General features: G+C 46.6%; 1 protein-coding gene across 1 annotated transcript in view; it reads right to left on the bottom strand.

Annotated features, from left to right (window-relative positions):
• Window positions 1-1,845: 1,845 nt before the first annotated feature.
• sfxn2 (sideroflexin 2) overlaps window positions 1,846-21,433 on the bottom strand; it is a 164,120-nt gene continuing 144,532 nt past the window's right edge. Inside the window, exons 11-13 of the mRNA XM_070876481.1 lie at window positions 20,686-20,735; window positions 12,363-12,410; window positions 1,846-9,473 (exon numbers count right to left, since the gene is read on the bottom strand). Coding sequence (XP_070732582.1) covers window positions 9,374-9,473; window positions 12,363-12,410; window positions 20,686-20,735 — 198 coding nt within the window. The 3' untranslated portion in view covers window positions 1,846-9,373. The remainder of the gene's footprint in view (window positions 9,474-12,362; window positions 12,411-20,685; window positions 20,736-21,433) is intronic.

The raw sequence follows: 21,433 nt of genomic DNA on the forward strand, positions 1-21,433 counted from the left end.
AGGTGGTGACACAGAGCCAGCAGAATGCTATCACCATTGAGCACCATTATCTGACAGCCATGGTTGAGTTAGTAGAGCCCTGGCGTCCGGGTCAGAACGTTGTAGGTTCAAGTCCCACTCCAGAGATTTGAGCGCACAAATCTAGGCTCTTTTTCAGAAGAGACGTTGATCCTAGGCCCTCTCAATTGGATGTAAAAGATCCCATGGCATTATTCTGGATAATAGGGGAGTTATCCCCAGTGTCCTGGCCAATATTTATCCCTCAACCAACATCACTAAAAGCAGATCATCTGGTTGTTAACACGTTGCTGTTTGTGGGCGCTTGCTTTGTGCTAATTGGCTGCAACAGTAACTAGACTTCAAAAGTACTTCATTGATTGTAAAGTGCTTTTGGATGTCCTGAGGTCGTGAAAGGCGCTAGTCTTTCTTTCTTTGACTGGTGGTCTACCTACCTGTTAATGGTTCAGAGAACGGACTGTTTTCAGAGTCCCGCCCTGCGTAAAGCTGTCGGGGGCACCGACTGGTGGCGGCCACACTCCCTTGGAGCAATTCCCTGCCGCCGACCCCCCCCCCCCCCTTGCGGGGCGGAATAGGGTCACCGCCGGACAGTAAGGGATCAGCGTGCGGCCGACAACGGGTGGGAGTGCTGGGCGGAAACACGGGGCGCGGCGGAAATTTGTTCCCGCCAACCCCCGGGGTAATTGCGGATGCGTTGCACTTTCCGCCTGCCCCTGGTCGGTAAGGCCTTACCACCCAGTTACCGCCTCTTGGAGGGGGAGTAACGGACCTTTTTCTGAAGGGCATTTTCCCTCTCCCCAAGCACTTCAAGGTTACTTTTTGCCTCTCCCAGAAGATCATATGGCTCTGGTTGGGGTGGAGTGTAGAATGTTATCATTAATTCACACCCAATAATGGTCATTTATTTAAACAAGAATTGATTAGGAAAAGGGGAGGTGCAACGAGACCTGGGTGTCATGGTTCATCAGTCATTGAAAGTGGGCATATAGGTGCAGTAGGCGGTAAAGAAGGCAAATGGTATGTTGGCCTTCATAGCTAGGGGATTTGAGTATAGGAGCAGGGAGGCCTTACTGCAGTTTTACAGGGCCTTGGTGAGGCCTCACCTGGAATATTGTGTTCAATTTTGGTCTCCTAATCTGAGGAAGGACGTTCTTTCTATTGAGGGAGTGCAGCGAAGGTTCACCAGACTGATTCCCGGGATGGCCGGACTGACATATGAGGAGAGACTGAATCAACTGGGCCTTTATACATTGGAGTTTATAATGATGAGAGGGGGTCTCATAGAAACATACAAGATTCTGATGGGATGGGACAGGTTAGATGCGGGTAGATTGTTCCTGATGTTGGGGAAGTCCAGAACCAGGGGACAGTCTTAGGATAAGGGGTAGGCCATTTAGGACTGAGATGAGGTGAAACTTCTTCACTCAGAGTTGTTAACCTGTGGAATTACCTGCCGCAGAGAGTTGTTGATGCCAGTTCATTGGATATATTCAAGAGGGAGTTAGATATGGCCCTTAGGCTAAAGGGATCAAGGGGTATGGAGAGAAAGCAGGAAAGGGATACTGAGGGAATGATCAGCCATGATCTTATCGAATGGCCTACTCCTGCATTGTAGATTTCTAAGTTTCTATCAACTAAATAGAGTTCGAAGAGTTGAAGTCTGGCCTTAATCCTACTTGTGAGATTTACTAAGTAATTTGTGCATTTTGATTTGAACAAAATATTAGCGTAACAATTCACAACCAGGCAAAATAATCCTATTGTGGCCTGGACAGTGCACCATTGAGAACCATTATCGTTAATTCACACCCAATAATGGTCATTTATTTAAACAAGAATTGACATTTTGCCATTGTTTCAAAATTCGCACCTAAAACAAGGTTGAAATTATTGACTGAAAAGTCTAGGTGGGTATCGTATTAGGCAGTCCCTGGTATCGAGGATGAGTTTGCAGGTGTTTCAATGAGGGACCTGATATTCCAGGTCCCGAACTACATATTGTACAGCAGATAGCAAGGATGTATTCACACACCAACTCCACAACTTTATTTTCTTGTAAACAAACATTTATTTTAAATGCAATTTTTCCATGATTTTGGTATTTGGATGAGCTCTCCCCATAACTCCAGTAGCACCTCTCCATCCTTAGACCGTCACTAGAGTAGATATTCTTATATGTTCTCCACTGAACTGATCGCCTGTAACACTAGCACCATTGGAAATGTGGACTTTCAAACTGATTGGTCTGTCTTTTAATGACGATCTACTCAAACCATGAAAGAGAGTGATTGTTTTGGAGCAGATGTTTTTTTCTCCCCGAAGGAATTCTCTTGATTGTCATTTGCACTCTTCACTGCTGTTCAATGACTGCTTAAGGGAACTGGAGCAAATAAAAAGAGTCATGAAGCAGCCTTGTAAATGCGATGGTTTGAAAAAAAAATGGGTAGAGCGTGGATTTGCTTGCATTATGTCTTGCCCAGAAACTCCTTACATCAGCTCTGCATACAGTGGTTTCTATGACTGATAGGATGCCTGCAAGCAAGCGGCAATAATGTAGGAGATGTTACTGGAGACATACCTAAAATCTATAGACCAGTCAAGTTTAATACAAGCAGGAAAAACATAGAAAATATTTTGAGAGATCTAGAGGGGCATGGTTTGAGAGGTCACACATGGAAATGTACAAGTGAACATGGATTTAAAAACAAAACATTTTAGGAACAGCAAGTCATCCTCGTTCGAGGGACCGCCTATGATGATGATGATGAGATGTTACTGTGCTGGATGTGCTGTGGTACAGGAAAGTATATTCTCCGGATGTGTTGGCGTGTCCTGTTAAGCATGCAGAATAAAACAGGCAACAAAAAAAACCTGGTCCAAAGTAGAATCTAAATATTAAAGTTACAGAAAAACTCAATTGAAGTAAAATTGAAACGTTACTGATGAGAAACAAGAGAGCAAGAAAGAGAATCAGGGAACGGAGAAAAAAAACATGAAGTTTTCGAACCACGAGTTGCATTTATATGGTGCCTTTAATGTAGAAAAACGTCCCAAAGCGCTTCACAGAGGTATAGTTGAAAAACCAGAGGGGTTATTGGATGGGGTGATGAAAAGCTTGGTGGAAGAGGTGGGTTTTTAGGAGAGGAAGGTGGAGGTGTAGGGGTTTAGAACAGGGGGCCTAGGCGGCTTCTTTGTTTTTTAATTCGTTCACGGGATGTGGGCATCACTGGCAAGACCAGCGTTTATTGGCCATCTTGAGAAGGTGCTGGTGAGCTGCCTTCCTGAACTGCTGTCGATTGTGGTGAAGGTACTCCCACCGTAACAGTTTGCTACCTGAGTGGCTCGCTAGGGCGTTTCAGAGGGCAGTTAAGAATCAACCACATTGCTGTGGGTCTGGAGTGACTGCTTAAGGGAACTGGAGCAAATAAAAGGAGTCATGAAGCAGCGCTGGTAACACATAGAGGCTAGACCGGGTAAGGGCGGAAGATTTCCTTCCCTAGAGGACATTAGTGAATCAGATGGGTTTTTCCAACAATCCGCTAGTTTCATGGTCACCATTACTGACACAGGTACTAGCTTTTTATTCCAGATTTATTTAATTAACTGAATTTAAATTCCCCAGCTGCCATGATGGGATTTGAACGCATGTCTCCGGATTATTCATCCAGGTCTCTGGATTATTAGTCCAGTAACATTACTACTATGCGACCGTACCATGCACAACATTACAACTGCTTTCAGATGGGAATCGGAATGAGCGACCTCAGTCCTGAAACAACATATTTCAGGCATAGATTCATTGTCGTCATTAACCGGTCCAAGCAGCGGGCGGTCGAGGGGCTGTTCAGCCCGACTGCCTGCCTCTCTTCCGTGGTTACATTCGAGCCAGGGTGTCTCTGAAGATGGAGCATACAGTGTCCACCGGTACGCTCGCGGCCTTCCGCAAGAGGTGGGCGCCAGAGGGACTGGAGTGCATCATCACCCCTGGTAACCAAATTCTAATTTGATTAAAGATTTTCGTTAAAGTTTTAAATTGTTAATTTGTGGATTCTAGTGCCCTTGCAAAAAAGGGGGCATTTGATTTTAAGTTTCAGCTAAAATAGTTGTCGAGCTGTTGAGTTGGGAGTAGATTAGCCAGTCACGTGATGTTCACAAGACTCAATAAAACCCCAGCCAGTTGGGTTCGGGGGATCCATGATGAGGCAGGTGGTTGTGAGCCTAGTGGATGAACTGGTAATGTGTACTCTGATTGTTAAACCTTTTACTGATAAACCAACTAGTTCTTAATGGCAATGTATTGCTATGAATTCTTAACCAAAGGAACCATGAAGCAAATACATTACAGGCGGAAGTGACATTTTTCATTCTATGCCCACTGGAATGGTGGAAAAACACCCAGCGATACAATCAGGTATGGTGCCCTTCCAAACATTGGTCTGGTTGTGTCATTTTGAGCTGTAATATACCCAGGTAAAGCACCAGTGGTTCAAGGTCCATCACTGCTGGTAGTACTGGGAGCAATTTGAGGTGACGTAGAACAACAGACAAGGAGCATGTGGCACAAGTGTATCTGATTAAGACTTTACTAATACGCCAAAGAAGTTCAATATCATCACCAGGATTGAGAGCAACTTCAACTCCGAGTCAGAAGGTTGTGGGTTCAAGTCCCACTCCAGGCACTTGAGCACAAAATCTAGGCTGACACTCCAGTGTAGTACTGAGGAAGTGCTGCACTGTCAGAGGTACCGTCTGTCGGATGAGACATTCAACCGAGGCCCCGTCTGCCCTCTCAGGTGGACGTAAAAGATCCCACGGTACTATAATTGGAGAAGAGCAGAAAGAAAGACTTTCATTTATATCGCACCTTTCACAATCACCAGATGTCGCAAAGCGCTTTACAGCCAATGAAGTACTTTTTGGAGTGTAGTCACTGTTGTAATGTGGGAAATGCAATGTCGTGGCCAATATTTATCCCTCAATCAACATCACTAAAAAAAGATTATTTGGTCAATGTCATGTTGCTGTTTGTGGGAGCTTGTTGTGCATAAATTGGCTGCTGTGTTTCCCACATTACAACAGTGTTTCTGATTAAGATTTTCCTCCCATAACATATTGGTACTAATACATTCAATAACAACACTAGAAATGATAGCAGGTTTTGATAGAGTAGATACAAAGAGTGTTTCTACTTGTGGGGAAGAGCAAAATTAAAGGCCATCAATATAAGATAGTCACCAAGAAATTTGGATATTAAGGGAATCAAGGGAAGTGCAGGAAAGTGGAGTTGAGGTAGAAGATCAGCCAGTATCTTATTGAATGGCAGAGCAGGCACGAGGGGTCGAATGGCCTACTCCTGCTCCTATTTCTTATGTGACTACACTTCAAAAAAAGTACTGCATTGGCTGTAAAGCGCTTTGGGACGTCCTGAGGTTGTGAAAGGCGCTATATAAATGCAAGTCTTTTTCAGGTATCCTTGGACCTCCAAATTAAAACTGGACACTGACATTTTTTTGGTCATGATTTTTTTCTTGCATTCCTACTTTGACAATAGGACAGGATGCAGTGTTACATTCAACACGATGCATGGAAGTGAAAAACCGATTCGTTGCGGTACTTTGAGGTGGTATTTCTTGAATGCAATTCACAGTGGTGAATCTGATGGATTAAGTTTGAATGTTTCATGTTTTGTCAGTCCAGTGAAGCCTTAATGACGTTAGCTGTGGCAGATTTTCTTATTTCGATTGACCACCTTTTAAAAAAATTATTGCGTGCCCTCCCGCTATACTGACGTGCTGTGCACTGAGTGCAGTCGTGGAAACAAACGGTCGATCTCAGCTGCATTGCTAGGGGAGGGGACGGGGGCCGGTGTTGATATGGTGGTTGAAGGGATCAAGGAACATGGGCGCTTGTGCAGTGTTTATGTGAGAATGATTAACAGGAACATCACATTGCTCCTGTACAATACACCAGACTGTTCGCAACCTTGGTGTCATATTTGATCCTGAAATGAGCTTTCGACCACATATCCGCAGCACAACGAAGACCGCCTATTTCCACCTCCGTAACATCTCCCGTCTCCGCCCTTGCCTCAGCTTATCTGCTGCTGAAACTCTCATCCATGCCTTTGTTACCTCTACACTTGACTATTCCAACGCACTCCTGGCTGGCCTCCCACACTCTACCCTACGTAAACTAGAGGTGATCCAAAACTCGGCTGCCTGTGTCCTAACTCGCACCAAGTCCCGCTCACCCATCACCCCGAGATGTCTGCGCTCCTCTAATTCTGCCCTCTTGAGCATCCACAATTATAATCGCTCAACCATTGGTGGCTGTGCTTTCTGTTGCCTAGGCCCTAAGCTCTGGAATTCCCTGCCTAAACCTCTCCGCCTCTCTACCTCCTTCAAAATTTTCCTTAAAACCTACCTCTTTGACCAAGCTTTTGGCCACCTGTCCTAGTTTCTCCTTATGCGGCTCGGTCTCAATTTCTTTCTGTCATAATACTCCTGTGAAGCTCCTTGGGATGTTTCACTACGTTAAAGGCGCTATATAAATACAAGTTGTTGTCTGTTGCTGAGTAGCATTATTGGACGCTGAGAAGTATCTCATCTGTTGCAGATGACACTTAGCCCAGAGATGCAAAAAGGAGAAGAAAAGAGGAAGTTCATCTTCAAACAACTAAAAGGGTTGAAAGTTCGGGCTCCAGCCTCTGATGTAGAAAGCTATGTTTTTTTTTTAAACCTATTCGTAGTATACATGCTTTGAAGAGCTGAACGAGCCGAGAAAGTTCAACGTGCGTCTGTGAGCCAGCACATTTGGAACACCCAGCCCTCTCCCCGGCACCTGCCCTGCTGCCCTGTTCACTTGCTAGCTTGGAGGAAGGGAAAAATACAACAATGATGCTGGCCTTGCCTGTTGGCTGAACGTGTCGCACAGCAAAGGTTCCTCAGTCCTGCTCCTAGTGGACAATCGACCCAAAGTGCAAAACTGCCTGGAAATGTGTCTGAGTGAGAGAGGGGGGGTGTACACGGCCATTGAAAGGATTTGGAAAGGACTCGTGAGCGACGTACTCAAGCAGTCTACGATTCAATTTACGCCAGCGAGCCAAAGGTGAGCAGAGGAAACGTTTCAAGGACACCCTCAAAGCCTCCCTGAAAAAGTGCAACATCCCCACTGACACCTGGGAGCCCCTGGCCAAAGACCGCCCGAAGTGGAGGAAGTGCATCCGGGAGAATGCTGAGCACCTCGAGTCTCATCGCCGAGAGCATGCAGAAATCAAGCGCAGGCAGCGGAAAGAGCGTGTGGCAAACCAGTCCCACCCACCCTTTCCCTCAACGACTATCTGCCCCACCTGTGAAAGGGACTGTGGTTCTCGTATTGGACTGCTCAGCCACCTAAGGACTCATTTTAAGAGTGAAAACAAGTCTTCCTCGATTCCGAGGGACTGCCTATGATGATGATGGATCAATTTACGCATATACTTGATAAGGTGACCCGATAAGAGGTCTTTAAAATTATGAATGGGTTGGACAAGATAGATGTGGAGAGAACGTTTCCACTTGTGGGGGAATCCAAAACTAGGGGCCATAAATACAAGATAGTTACTAATAAATCCAATAAGGAAGTAAGGAGGAATTTATTCACTCAGAGAGTGGTTAGAATGTGGAACTCGCTACCACAGGATGTGATTGAGGCAAATAGCTTAGATGCTTTCAAAAGGAAACTAGACGAGTACATGAGAGCAAAGGGAATAGAGAGATACACTGACAGACTGAGATGAGGTAGATGGAATGGGAGGAGACTTGTGTGGAGTATAAACACCAGTACAGACTAGTTGCGCCGAATGGCCTGTTTCTGTGCTGTATATTCGATGTAATTGGGCATCAAAACAAAAGCAAAATACTGCGGATGCTGGAAATCTGAAAATCCCGCCCCAGAAAATGCTGGAAACACCCAGCAGGCCAAGGCAGCAACTGAGGAGAGAGAAACAGAGTTAACATTTCCAGTATTTTCTGTTTTAATTTCAGGTCTCCTGCTTTGGTTTTAGTGTTTAATTCACTGCCACGTCTTTACCCTGAACGCCCACCATTTCTGCTCTTCTCTCCGACAGGGCTAGCTAGTTGTGCCTCTTTCACTTCGGTGAACTGTTAAATCTCTGACCTCTTCCAGTTCTGGTGAAAGGCATCGACTTTTAGAATAAGGGGCCACCTATTTAAAACTGAGATGAGGAGAAATTTCTTCTCTCAGAGGGTTGTGAATCTGTGGAATTCGCTGCCTCAGAGAGCTGTGGAAGCTGGGACATTGAATAAATTAAAGACAGAAATAGATAGTTTCTTAAACGATAAGGGGGTAAGGGTTTATGGGAAGCGGGGGGGAAAGTGGAGCTGAGTCCATGATCAGATCAGGCATGATCTTATTAAATGACGGAGCAGGCTCGAGGGGCCGTATGGCCGACTCCTGATCCTATTTCTTATGACCTGAAAAGGTGAACTTTTATTTTCTCTCTCCACAGATGCTGCCTGCCCGACTGAGTGTATTTTCTGTTTTTATTCCTAGTTTGGCAATTTTATTTCGAAAGGCGACGATGCCAGTACAGGAAATGGACATACGTCATACTGGCTCAGCAAAAAGTGCTCTTCTGAGCAACGCTGGTCAGATAGAGTCGAGGTACCATTGCTCCAAGTCAAACTGTCTGCCTCCTAACCTGGGAATGCTCGATTCTGACATTGGGCAGCCAAAAGGGAAAGTCCTCGAATTCCTCACTTACTAAAATCCCACAAAATTGCCACACACAAAAAAAATTGATTTTCTTCCTTATTGGGGCCTGGATATCTGTACTTTCCACCCCCCCCGCTTCAGTGTGTGCTGACCCATCACCCTGTTTTTGGCAATAGATAAGACAATAAAGGCAGAGCGGTGTAAAAGGTTTGCCGCCCTCTCATATTCATTCCATTTTCAATTCGGGAAAATGCCAGTGGTCATATCAAATATAACTTTGTCTTCTAGGATCTGTGCACCGTATATATAATATATGTGTCCCTGCAGTGATCTGGTTCAGTTTAGTCGGAATTTCCTCATCTTTCCGTGCGTGAGAACTAAGTTCCCCCCTCCATCCCCACCTCCCCTTGCCAAGTTGCTGTGTTGAAAAATATTAACAGATGCTAAACCTATTGGAGCGGAAGGTTCGAAAGTGACTCTTCAATGTGGTGGGATAGCAACAGAGATGATGGTAACAGGAGCTTTATGCATCACACGGCATGTGGCTTTCTGTTTTGTTATCTGTACTATCGATTGTGCGGAGATAAGTTATAAAACTAAAGGAGTCCTCAGCTCTTCGTCGGACAGCTCCTCCTAAAACCTACAGACCCTTGTTGAAGTAGACGTATTTCACTTTGTCTTCGTACTTGGCGGTTATGGAGTCCCTCAGCTCTGGTTCCAATTTAGAAACTGCCATAGAACTGTGGAAAAGTGGAAAAAAAAACATCTTTTGAGAATGCAACAGTGTTTCTACAACAACAACTAGGATTGGAAGTCTTCCCCTATACAGATGAGAGTTTAAGACGACAACTAAAGCGTGCAAATGTTGTGGGTTGTTGAACAGAGTAACTGTTCAATCCCAATCTGGGAGCATTCTGCCCTCATTGTTCCCCTCTCTACACATGTTGGGATGTTCCCCTCTCCCCCTGCACTGCAGGCTCAGCTCGCTATCCCATCCCGGCCACACCACACACACACATACACACACACACGCACAAACATGCTGGAGGTAAGCTTCCATATCCCTTTCTGCTACACCATTGTAAGAAACCGTGAATTGGAAGAAATAACTTGAGACCACAAAGTCTCTTCAGACTGGTGTTAGAATTGAAGGATTTATTCCCTGGGTTAATAGCTAAAGCCATTCCAACAGCGTGAACATAAATCACTGATAATAGGCAGCTCCAAACATCTGAAGGCCAAGAATGGCTCCAACCTTGGGAGGATAAATGTGAAGAGGAGGATTTCACCCAAGAGTTGAGACAAATAACCTGACATATCACAGGGTAAATGATTGGCCCATATCCTACACCAGGCCCACCCCTAAAAAGAGAATAAAAGGGATGTCTAAAGTGCTTTTCAGGGCAGACTGTGAATATAAGAACTGTTCGCACCACCAGCCGTCTGTCCGATCGGGACTAGTACCAGCTACTTGGCATGGTCGTATGTCTATCCTGATTGCGTGTTGTGTTTGACTATATTTGAACTACCGCTCCCTGAATAAAATGCCTTATGACTCCCAAGACCCTTTGGGTATCTGTGTGTGACCTGTGACCCTAATCTTACAAGGCAATAGTCAGCAGACTACTCTCAGGCAAATCCCGCAGTCACTCAAAAAGCCACATTGACGCCACCCTCCCCGAAACAGAAGGGTGGATCAGTCTAGCTGGCAAACGCATAGGCCGTCAATGCTGCTCCGCTTACCGGCAGGTCTGCTTTAAGTGGAACTGTAACCGACTGAATTGTTATGCAGTGTACCTTATTTCAAGATGAAGATATCTGCATACTTATGAATGTCTAACAGATATCGCTTGGTCATGCCTTACAGCTGATTTTAGGTAGCGTTGGGTCTGATGCTCTAATAGAAACCTCCGACTGATGCAACAGACAGAAAGGGGCTCTGCTGCCCACACCTCATAAGAACATAAGAAACAGGAGCAGGAGTAGGCCATACGACCCCTCGAGCCTGCTCCGCCATTCAATAAGATCATGGCTGATCATTGACCTCAACTCCACTTTCCCACCCGATCCCCATATCCCTTGATTCCCCTAGATCCCCCAAATCTATCGATTTCAACCTTGAATATACTCAAGAGACTCAGCATCATCCACAGCCCTCTGGGGCACAGAATTCCAAAGATTCACAACCCTCTAAGTGAAGAAATTCTTCCTTATCTCTGTCTTAAATGGCCTTCCCCTTATCCTGAGACGGTGCCCCCTAGTTCTGGACACTCCAGCCAGGGGAAACATCCTCTCAGCCTGTCAATCCCCTTCAGAATCTTGTATGTTTCAATGAGATCACCTCTCATTCTTCTAAACTCCAGAGAGTATAGGCCCATCCTACACAATCTCTCATCATAAGCTAGCCCTCTCATCCCAGGAATCAATCTAGTGAACCTCTGTTGCACCACCTCCAAGGCAAGTACCTCGCAAATCTGAAGTTCCAAAATCCAGAATGTTCCAAAATCCGGACATCGCGCAGATCGGTGGAGGGGTCATCCGAAATCCGTAAAAATGTTCCGGAATCCGAACATTTTTTTCACAACAGTAAATAATCCCCCCGCTCCCCCACCACATAGACACACACACACACCAAAATAAAATACATCACAAAACATTCACAAGACACTTAACTATCAAATCGCTGCAAAAGCATTAAAAATTCAAAAATTTTAACTAACCTTTTTTGCAGGTCTTCATACCTACTGCTGTCCCAAGGGTTGCAACGCAGGTTTTTTCCGGGCGTTTTTTGTCTTACTAACCACGGGTCACCGCTGAGCCAAATAGGTTTCTGGATTCGGGATGTCAGATTTCGTGCCCGAAATCCGGAAATACCCGAACCTCGGCCCAGGCGTTTCTGGATTCGGGATGTTGGAAATATGTTCTGAAATCTGGAAATGACCCGAAATCCGGAACGGCCTCGGTGCCGAGGTTTCCGGATTTGGGAGGTTGTACCTCTATATTCTTCCTTAGATAAGGAGACCAAGACTGCACAGTATTCCAGGTGAGGTCTCACCAAGGCCCTGTACAATTGTAGCAAGACTTCCTTACTTTTGAACTCCAACCTCTTGCAATAAAGGACAACATGCCATTTGCCTTCCTCATTACTTGTTGTACCTGCATGCTAGCTTTCTGTGTTTCTTGCACAAGGATACTCAAATCTCTCTGAACACCAACATTTAAAAGTTTCTCACCGTTTAAAAAATATTCTGTGTTTCAATTCTTCCGACCAAAGTGAATAACCTCACATTTCCCCACATTATACACCAGCTGCCAATTTTACTGTCCACTCATACTCCAAGTTTGTTCAACAAAAAAGGCTCTGGTCTCCATCGAACAGTTTGCTGTTACTTTCAAGCACCGACATGGCCTGTCAGAGCCGCACGGAGAGAGGGACCCCCGCAAACCACATTTAATCCGGGCTCGTGTGGTATTTATAGATGGCTCAGCGCGTGGTCTCAAATTCCCTTCCAGTAATTCAGTGCAGGTGGTTCTTTATATACATTAATCTTTCAGCAAACGCAAAATTGGAGTCAGAAAGAAAATAATTCTTCATTGCCAGCCTGCAGAACATTAAATGGTTCACTCACCACCTCTGAGGGAACAGCGAACACGCAATGGGCACCATAAAGATCAAGCTGCAAAATAAAAAACAAAAATATTTCTATTTCTCCTCTTCAAACGTAGGTTTACAAATAAGAGTGTTGAAACAATTGAAGATGGTAAAATCCATTAGGTACACATATACATACAGAAGGGCATAATAATATTTTTAGTCGGAAGGACAAGAGGGCATGGGTTCAGGACGGTGAAGGGCAGATTTAGTCCTGATACAGGTTAGACTGCCCTTATCTGGAACTCCCTTATCCGGCACAACCCCTCGTCCGGCATGATTCTGGTGGCCGGGGGCGCGTGCACAGAGCGTGGCCAACACTCGGCCCGCTGGGGGCCTGCCGACACTCAGCCTGCCGGGTGCCGTGCCAACACTTCGGGCCCGCCCAAGGCATCGATCTCCTTCCTCCCCCCCCCCCATGCCGACCTCAGGTCGCCTCCCTCTCCCTCGGGTTGATCTCCCTTTATCCGGCAAAATCCCTTATTCGGCAGAGGCCAGGTCCTGAGGGTGCCGGATAAGGGTGGTTCAACCTGTACCAGAAAGTATTTCCTTACAGAGAGTGATACACAGCTGGAACAGGTTTCGAGGAAGGGTAACGGAGACCCCCTCCTGAAAGAGAACGGCCAGGTGTTGTAATGGGAAGGCAGCTGGGCTGGATTCTGAAAGAATAAGGTAAACAGACTGAAGGGCCGCCTTCACCTGAATTCATCGGATTGCAGGGGTGGTTCAGTAGGCAGCACACTCGTCTCCAAGTCAGAATGTCGTGGGTTCAAGTCCCACTCCAGCAACTTTGAGCACAAAAATCTAGGCTAACACTCCCAGTGCAGTGCTGAGGGAGCGCTGCACTGTCGGAGGCGTCGTTTTTCGGATGAGGCGTTAAACCGAGGCCTTGTCTGCTCTCTCAGGTGGATGTAAAAGATCCCATGGCACTATTTCGAAGAAGAGCAGAGGAGTTATTCTCCCGGTGTCCTGGCCAATATTTATCCTTCAATCAACATCACTAAATGCAGATTATCTGGTCATTATCACATTGCTGTTTGCGGGAGCTTGCTGTGCGCAAATTGGCTGCTGCATTTCCCACATTACAACAGTGACTACACTCCAAAAGTTCTCCATTGGCTGTAAAGCGTTGAGGTCATCAAAGGCACAAGTCTTTCTTTCTTCGGTCTCTCGCACTGTGCAGTTCAATCTGATGTGGGCAAGCAAGCCATTTGGTTGTGTGAAAATAAAACAAATCTTGTTACTTGGAGCAATTGGGAATGAGGAATGTATTTGGCCTCGTCATTCATAAGAACATAAGAAATAGGAGCAGGCGTCGGCCATTTGGCCCCTCGAGCCTGCTCCGCCATTCAATAAGATCACGGCTGATCTGATCATGGACTCAGTTCCACTTCCACACCCATGTGAAACTCTTAGTACTGCCCAGACCTGCGAGGAAAGCCTTATTCCATGGTGGCACTGGCCTTAGGCTAGTGCCTGTCGTGTAAAGTTCTCTTTAAGCTGTGCGGTCACACAGCTGTCTGGATCTACCGTGCAGGCCGCTGGTCAGCTTCTCAATGGAGAATACGTGCATGCGCAGAAATTTGAATGGGCCACGCGCCCCCCCCTCCAAAAAAATTAAAAGGGAACATTTCTAATGACCCGCACGGTAATTGTCCTAACTCGCACCAAGTCCCGCCCACCCATCACCCCTGTGCTCGCTGCCCGTGTCCTAACTCGCACCAAGTCCCGCCCACCCATCACTCCTGTGCCGCTGACCTACATTGGCTCCCGGTTAAGCAGAATTTCAAAATTCTCATCCTTGTTTTCAAATCCCTCCATGGCCTCGCCCCTCCCTATCTCTAATCTCCTCCGGTCCCACAAATCCCCCCCAAAATGTCTGCACTCCTCTAATTCTGCCCTCTTGAGCATCCCTGATTATAATCGCTCAACCATCGGTGGCCATGCCTTCTGTTGCCTAGGTCCCAAGCTCTGGAACTCCCTCCCTAAACCTCTCCGCCTCGCTACCTCTCTTTCCTCCTTCAAGACACTTCTTAAAACATAACTCTTTGACCAAGCTTTTGGTCATCTACGCTAACTTCTACTTATGTGGCTCAGTGTCAAATTATTTGTCTCCTCTGTGATGCGCCTTGGGGCATTTCAGTACGTTAAAGGCGCTATATAAATATACATTGTTGCTGACCCGCTGACATCTACATTGGACATAGCAACTCGGCACTGCCCGTTGATTAGCTGACGACCCTTATCCAATAAGGTTGCAGCAACAGTATCAGATCAGCCTTGAAACATAGAAAATAGGAGCAGTAGTAGGCTATTCGGCCCTTCGAGTCTGCACCACCGTTCAATATGATCATGGTTGATCCTCTATCTCAACAACATATTCCCGCTTTTTCCCCATACACCTTGATGTCTTTTATTTCTAGAAATCTATCTATCTCCCTCTTAAATATATTCAGTGACTTGGCCTCCACAGCCTTCTGTGGTAGAGAATTCCACAGGTTCACCACCCTCTGAGTGAAAACATTTCTCCTCATCTCAGTCCTAAATTTCCTACCCCGTATCCTGAGACTGTGACCCCTTATTCTAGACTTCCCAGCCAGGGGAAACATCCTCCCCGCATCCAGTCTGTCCAACTCAGTCAGAATTGTATACGTTTTGATGAGATCCCCTCTCATTCTTCTCAACTCTAGTGAATACAGGCCTAGTCGACCCAATCTCTCCTCATACAACAGTCTTGTCATCACAGGAATCAGTCTGATGAACCTTCGCTGCACTCCCTCTATGGCAAGTATATCCTTTCTTAGGTAAGGAGACCAAAACTGCACACAATACTCCAGACTCTTATTGAAACGTGTAAGATTCTGAGGAGGCTCGATAGGGTAGATGCAGAGAGAATGTTTCCCCTCATGGGGGAATCTAGAACTAGGGGGGCATAGTTTCAGAATAAGGGGTCACCCACTTAAAACAGAAATGAGGAGGAACCTCTTCTCTCAGAGGGTCGTGAATCTTTGGAATTCTCTGTCCCAGAGAGCTGTGGAGGCTGGGTCACTGAATGTATTTAAGGTGGAGATAGACAGATTTTTGAATGATAAGGGAGTAAAGGATTATGGGGAGCGGGCAGAGAAGTGGAGCTGAGTCCATGATCAGATCAGCCGTGATCTTATTGAATGGCGGTGCAGGCTCGAGGGGCCAAATGGCCGACTCCTGCTCCTAATTCTTATGTTCTTGTGAATGGCGGAAGAGGCTGAATGGCCTTCTCCTGTTCTTGTGTCCTTAACTTTACGATCGCCTGTCCTTTTACGTGAATCTTATTTTGCACCAGGAACACAATCGTGTTAAAAGGTCAGAGGAATGAAATTTAAAAAAACAGAACTAAATCAAAGCCTACAGACGACAAACAGAGCTTGGGGAGTGCAGCAGCATTGAGTTATTCACTGCTGTAAGTGTACAATCATTATTGTACAATTTGATCTTTAAATGTGTACAAAGCTGAGTTGGGCTGTAGGGGCAGTTGCCAATAAGGAAAGCAGAACATTCAGAAACATGCAGGAAGCATTTTCATAGAAGCACTAAAGGAATGCAGCAGAAACCTGCTTTACAATGTTGTACAGGATGCAGACAAAGAATGAATTCATTCCAAGACAAGGCAGAAATGTACAGGCACAATGAATGAGCGTGTGAAAGAGGGCGAGTGACTGAGTGAACAACATAAGCAAAAGCCAGAGGCAGAAAATCAAGACACGGAACCCAGAAAGAGTCAAATCTGCATAGATTGCAGAGATACACACAGCGCAGGCATGCACTCCAAGCAACAGATACAGTTCACATTCCCCAAGAATGAGATGATTGTGCATGTGGATTTTAGCAAATGTGGTACCATTGTTTAAGAAGGGAGAAAGGGACAGGCTGAGTAATTGCAAGCCTGTCAGCCTAACTTCAGTGGTGGAAAAATTATTGGAAAAAATCCTGAAGGACAGGATAAATCTACATTTAGAAAGGCAAGGATTAAACAGGAACAGTTAGCGCGGATTTGTTAAGGGAATATCGTGTTTGACGAACCCGATTGAATTTTTCGAGGAGGTAACCAGGAGGGTCAAAGAGGGTAGTGTGTACGATGTCATGTATATGGATTTTAGCAAAGCTTTTGATAAGGTCCCACATGGCAGACTGGTCACCAAAGTAAAAGCCCATGGGATCCAGGGCAAAGTGGTAAATTGGATCCAAAACTGGCCGAGAGGCGGGAAGCAAAGGGTAATGGTTGATGGGTGTTTTTTGACTGGAAGGCTGTATCCAGTGGGGTTTCGCAGGGCTCAGTGCTGGGACCCTTGCTTTTTGTGGTATATATCAATGACTTGGACTTGAATGTTGCGGGTAAGATTAAGAAATTTGCAGATGACACTAAAATAGGCTGCTGCGGATTGCAGGAAGATATCAATGTACTGATCAGGTGGGCAGAACAGCGGCAAATGGAATTCAATCCAGATAAGTGTGAGGTAATGCATTTAGGGAGGTCTAACAAGGCAAGGGAATACACATTAAATGGTATGACACTGAAACGTGTAGAGGAACAAAGGGACCTTGGAGTGCAGGTCCACAGATCCCTGAAGGTAGCAGGCCAGGCGGATAAGGTGGTTAAGAAGGCATATGGAAAACTTGCCTTTATTAGACGAGGCATGGAATACAAGAGCAAGGAGATTATGCTTGAACTGTATAAAACACTGGTTAGGCCACAGCTGGAGTAGTGTGTGCAGTTCTGGTCACCACATTACAGGAAAGATGTGATTGCAGGAAAGATGTGATTGCACTGGAAAGGGTGCAGAGGAGATTTACAAGAATGAAAGGGTGGTAGAGGCAGGAACCCTCACCACATTTAAACGATACTTGGATGTGCACTTAAAGTGCCGTAACCTACAGGGCTACGGACCAAGAGCTGGAAAGTGGGATGAGGCTGGATAGCTCTTGGTCGGTTGGCGTGGACACTCTGGGTCGAAATGGCCTCCTTCTGTGCTGTACATTTCTATGACTCTATGTGGGAAAGCAGTAGGCCCAGATTATCCAAGTTGGCTCCACAGTTGATGCTGATTATTAGTCATCATGTAAAACAAATCCTCATACTGTGGCCAACACCACAGAGCTTGTGGGAGCAGAATAGGTTCTCCAGGTGACAGCAACGGCAGAAACGTTTCGTAGTTTTTTTTTTGTTGAAGGACCTGGGTGAGGGGCCACAGCAAATAGTGCAGGATTCCACCAAAGTTGAAAACAGATGAGACAAATCACAAAATAGTGATAAAAATCATTGGGGCCAAAATTGCCCCTTTCCTGAAGGCCCGTTGACACCGGAAATCGCCGGCCAGACTGCGGAGTGCAATGGCCGCCGACTTTTCACGTAATGACCATCATTATCAAAAGTCCACTCTTGCGGTAACCCGGCAGTGACCCACTCCCCTCCCCCACCCCACCCCCTACCGCTCCGCTGCTGCCGATCCGTGCTACGTGCGTCATCAGAGCGCGCACCACTGATGTCCCCTCCACCGATGGCAAGATTCCACCGAGAAAATCTTCCTCCCGCCCAGCGGTGCCAAAAGCTGCTTTTTCCCGGTGGTGCAGTGAGGCTGTGGCCTTCTAAAATGGCAGTGCGGCGCCCATTAAAGGGGAGGGGGCACTGCCGCTGCCTTTTTTTGTCGGGCGATTGCCATGTCGGGCCGACAATTATGCACCCGGGTTCGACCGGGCCGCCAACAGGCAGCCTGGCACACACCTCGCCGGCATAAACCCTCCCTGGTGGCCCAAGCTTTTAAAATCGCGCACGCTCTCCCCTTTAAGTGAAGGGGAGAGCCGCGGTGATGCGGCGCCGTGATGACATCATCAGCTGATGACTGACAGCGGTGGTCACCACACTGCCTCCCCCCCGCCCCCCAACTTCTGCCCCTCGAGTCCCACTTCTGTCCCCATTATGAACGACTTCCAGTCCACCGGGAAAAAAAAGCCAAAGAGCGGAATTTCGCTCAAGAGCCCACCTCAATCACCGCGGCGGTAAAAACACGGGGGTGCATGCACCTCGTTTCCAGCGGTGGGCAATTTCGTCCCCATTGAATCTTGCAGCACAGAAAGAGGCCATTCGGCCCATCAGGCCTGTGCTGGCTCTTTGAAAGAGCTCTTCAATTAGTTCCACTCCTCTGCTCTGCTCTTGGGCAATGACAAATTTGGGTTTGAAAGCCTGTACATTGGAAGACTGAGAGGCTTTGGGAGATAAGGAATTTGGAGGTCCTGTGAAATAATAGCTTAGAATGGGAGCAGGACAACAGTCCACATTTCCAACACAAGCATCAATACAGTATGGAAGAGCGGAGAACAGTATATTTGGAGCTAAGGGGGAACACCCATCCCAGTTACAGACACTTGGTGGCACAAGATTGGGCTCAGGTGTGATGACCTTACCAGTTGAATAGCCTGCAGCCACATACTAAGGTCACACGTGAAGAATATCAACTTTGACAAGGAAGAAAGACTTGCATTTATATAGCGCCTTTCACGACCACCGGATGTCCCAATGCCTCAAAGCGCTTTACAGCCATCGCAGTACTTTTGGAAGCGTAGTCACTATCGTAATGTGGAAAACACAGCGGCCAATTTGCGAGCAGCAAGCTCCCACAAACAGTAATGTGATAATGACCTGTTTTTTTGTTCGGTCGATTGAGGGATAAATATTGGCCAGGACACCAGGGATAGCTCCACTGCTCTTCTTCGAAATAGTGCAGTGGGATCTTTTACATCCACCTGAGTGGGCAGGCGAGGCTTCGGTTTAGCGCCTCAGCACTGCACGGGGAGTGTCAGCCTTGATTTTTTTGTGCTCAAGTCCCTGGAGTGGGACTTGAACCCACAACTTTCTGGCTCAGAGAAGAGCGTGCTACCCACTGAGCCACTGGCTGACCAGGGAAAGGAAGGGACAAAAGTGGGATGGGAGAAAGGCATAAACAGTGACCAGGAGAAGACAACGGTCGTTTCTAAACACAAGGGGGTTGAGTTTCCGCTTGGTTTTTCCGCGCAGTTCGCCCGAAGTCGTCGTGACCCTCGCAGAAGAGCGCTGAATTTTCCCCGTGAATTACACTCAGCGCAGATCAATTTTCTGCGATCTTTTGCGCTAGTTTTTAAAAAAAATCACTCCAGATGGTGTCCCCGCCCAAAATCTGGCCCCACCCCCTGGATGAATTAATCACCCTCGGTAGATTCCACTAATTGTGCTCGTTTGCGGGCCCTTCAAGTGGCCTCTAAACATTAAGCTGGTTCTTGAGGGCGCAAGGATACCAACAGGCACGTTTTAAAAGCTTTTTGAACGTATTTATTTTTTAATGTACCCAGTTGAACGAGCAAATGGTTCTGTGTATTTTTTCCAGTCATTTTCAGGCCCTCACCTGCGAGAGACCATCAGCGGCAGGTCGGGGCCATAAAAGGAGCGGCGAGCGTGGGCAGCGTGGCGGTGTACCACTGCAAGGTACAGCGCGAGCTGGTGCAGGAGGGCGACGGCAGCGAAGATTGACGGCAGCAAGGCCCAGGGCGGTGATTGGAGCGTGGGCAGATACAGCAGGAGCGGCGAGATCGGGGCGAAGGAGTGGCGACAGGCTGTGGAGGGACATGATCGGAGCCCAGGGGTGGCGTGAGTTCGGGGCCAGGGGCCCAGGGGCAGCACGGGCCAGCCCACACTGCGATATGTGTGCGCACTAGGTCTGCGCAGCAGAGCTGGTCTCCAGTCGTCTTGGTTAATCCTTGCCACTGGACCAAGACCTAGCTCTGTCAAGGCCGTGTGGTGGCTGGTGTGTAAATCCACACACAGGCATCTTCCACCCTTGAGCATGTAGTTCGGGTCCTTCATTGAAACACCTGTGAACGCATCCTTTTCTGGCGTGGAAGCAAGTCATCCGCGTTTCGAGGGACCGCCTTTGATGATGATGACTCACAGGTGAGTGAGCTCGCACTGGTTAAAACTGTTTTATTTTTGTGTGTGATTAACCCACTTCAGCCGTATTCATTAAATTTTACCACACTATAACTCTTTAAGTAGATCAAGGAATAACTTGCTTCAAAGCAAACCTTTAAAAAAAAATTCAGCTCTTAAACGCTGCCGGATTGGGCTGGTTCAGGGCAGACTGTGCGTCCGGGGACATGTGACTGAGTTTGAGTGGAAACTCGAGGGGAAATAAAACACTTCTCAAAAAACGGACGCAGCTTTTAGCCAACGTTTTGAGCCCAGATCCCCAATCCAAACCCCAAAGCTTATAGAGGTGACAAGCACATGTACTTACAAGCATCCAACCAGCATTACTTGCATCGGAGCATGGAGGAACTTAATTCTCTGCAAATGAAAAATATCAACATAAATTCATGATTTAAAAAAAAAAGTTTTTAAAAGATTCACCTAGACCATGGGCTAGAATTTGGTCAAAAACCGCCACCACTGGATTACTGCCCAAAAAACCCCTACGATTATTTAATTAAGGTCGACGGAAAATTAATCATAAAAAAGGAAAACATAGAAACATAGAAAATAGGTGCAGGAGTAGGCCATTCGGCCCTTCGAGCCTACACCACCATTCAATAAGATCATGGCTGATCATTCACCTCAGTACCCCTTTCCTGCTTTCACTCCATACCCCTTGAAATCTTTAGCCGTAAGGGCCATATCTAACTCCCTCTTGAATATATCCAATGAACTGGCATCAACAACTCTCTGTGGTAGAGAATTCCACAGATTAACAACTCTCTGAGTGAAGAAGTTTCTCCTCATCTCAGTCCTAGATGGCTTACCCCTTATCCTTAGACTGTGTCCCCTGATTCTGGACTTCCCCAACATCGGGAACATTCTTCCTGCATCTAACCTGTCCAGTCCCGTCAGAATTTTATATGTTTCTATGAAATCCCCTTTCATCCTTCTAAACTCCAGTGAATATAGGCCTAGTCGATCCAGTCTCTCCTCATATGTCAGTCCTGCCATCCCAGGAATCAGTCTGGTGAACCTTCGCTGCACTCCCTCAATAGCAAGAACGTCCTTCC

This window comes from Pristiophorus japonicus, chromosome 3 (assembly GCF_044704955.1).
Source record: "Pristiophorus japonicus isolate sPriJap1 chromosome 3, sPriJap1.hap1, whole genome shotgun sequence".
Classification (NCBI taxonomy): Eukaryota; Metazoa; Chordata; class Chondrichthyes; family Pristiophoridae; genus Pristiophorus; species Pristiophorus japonicus.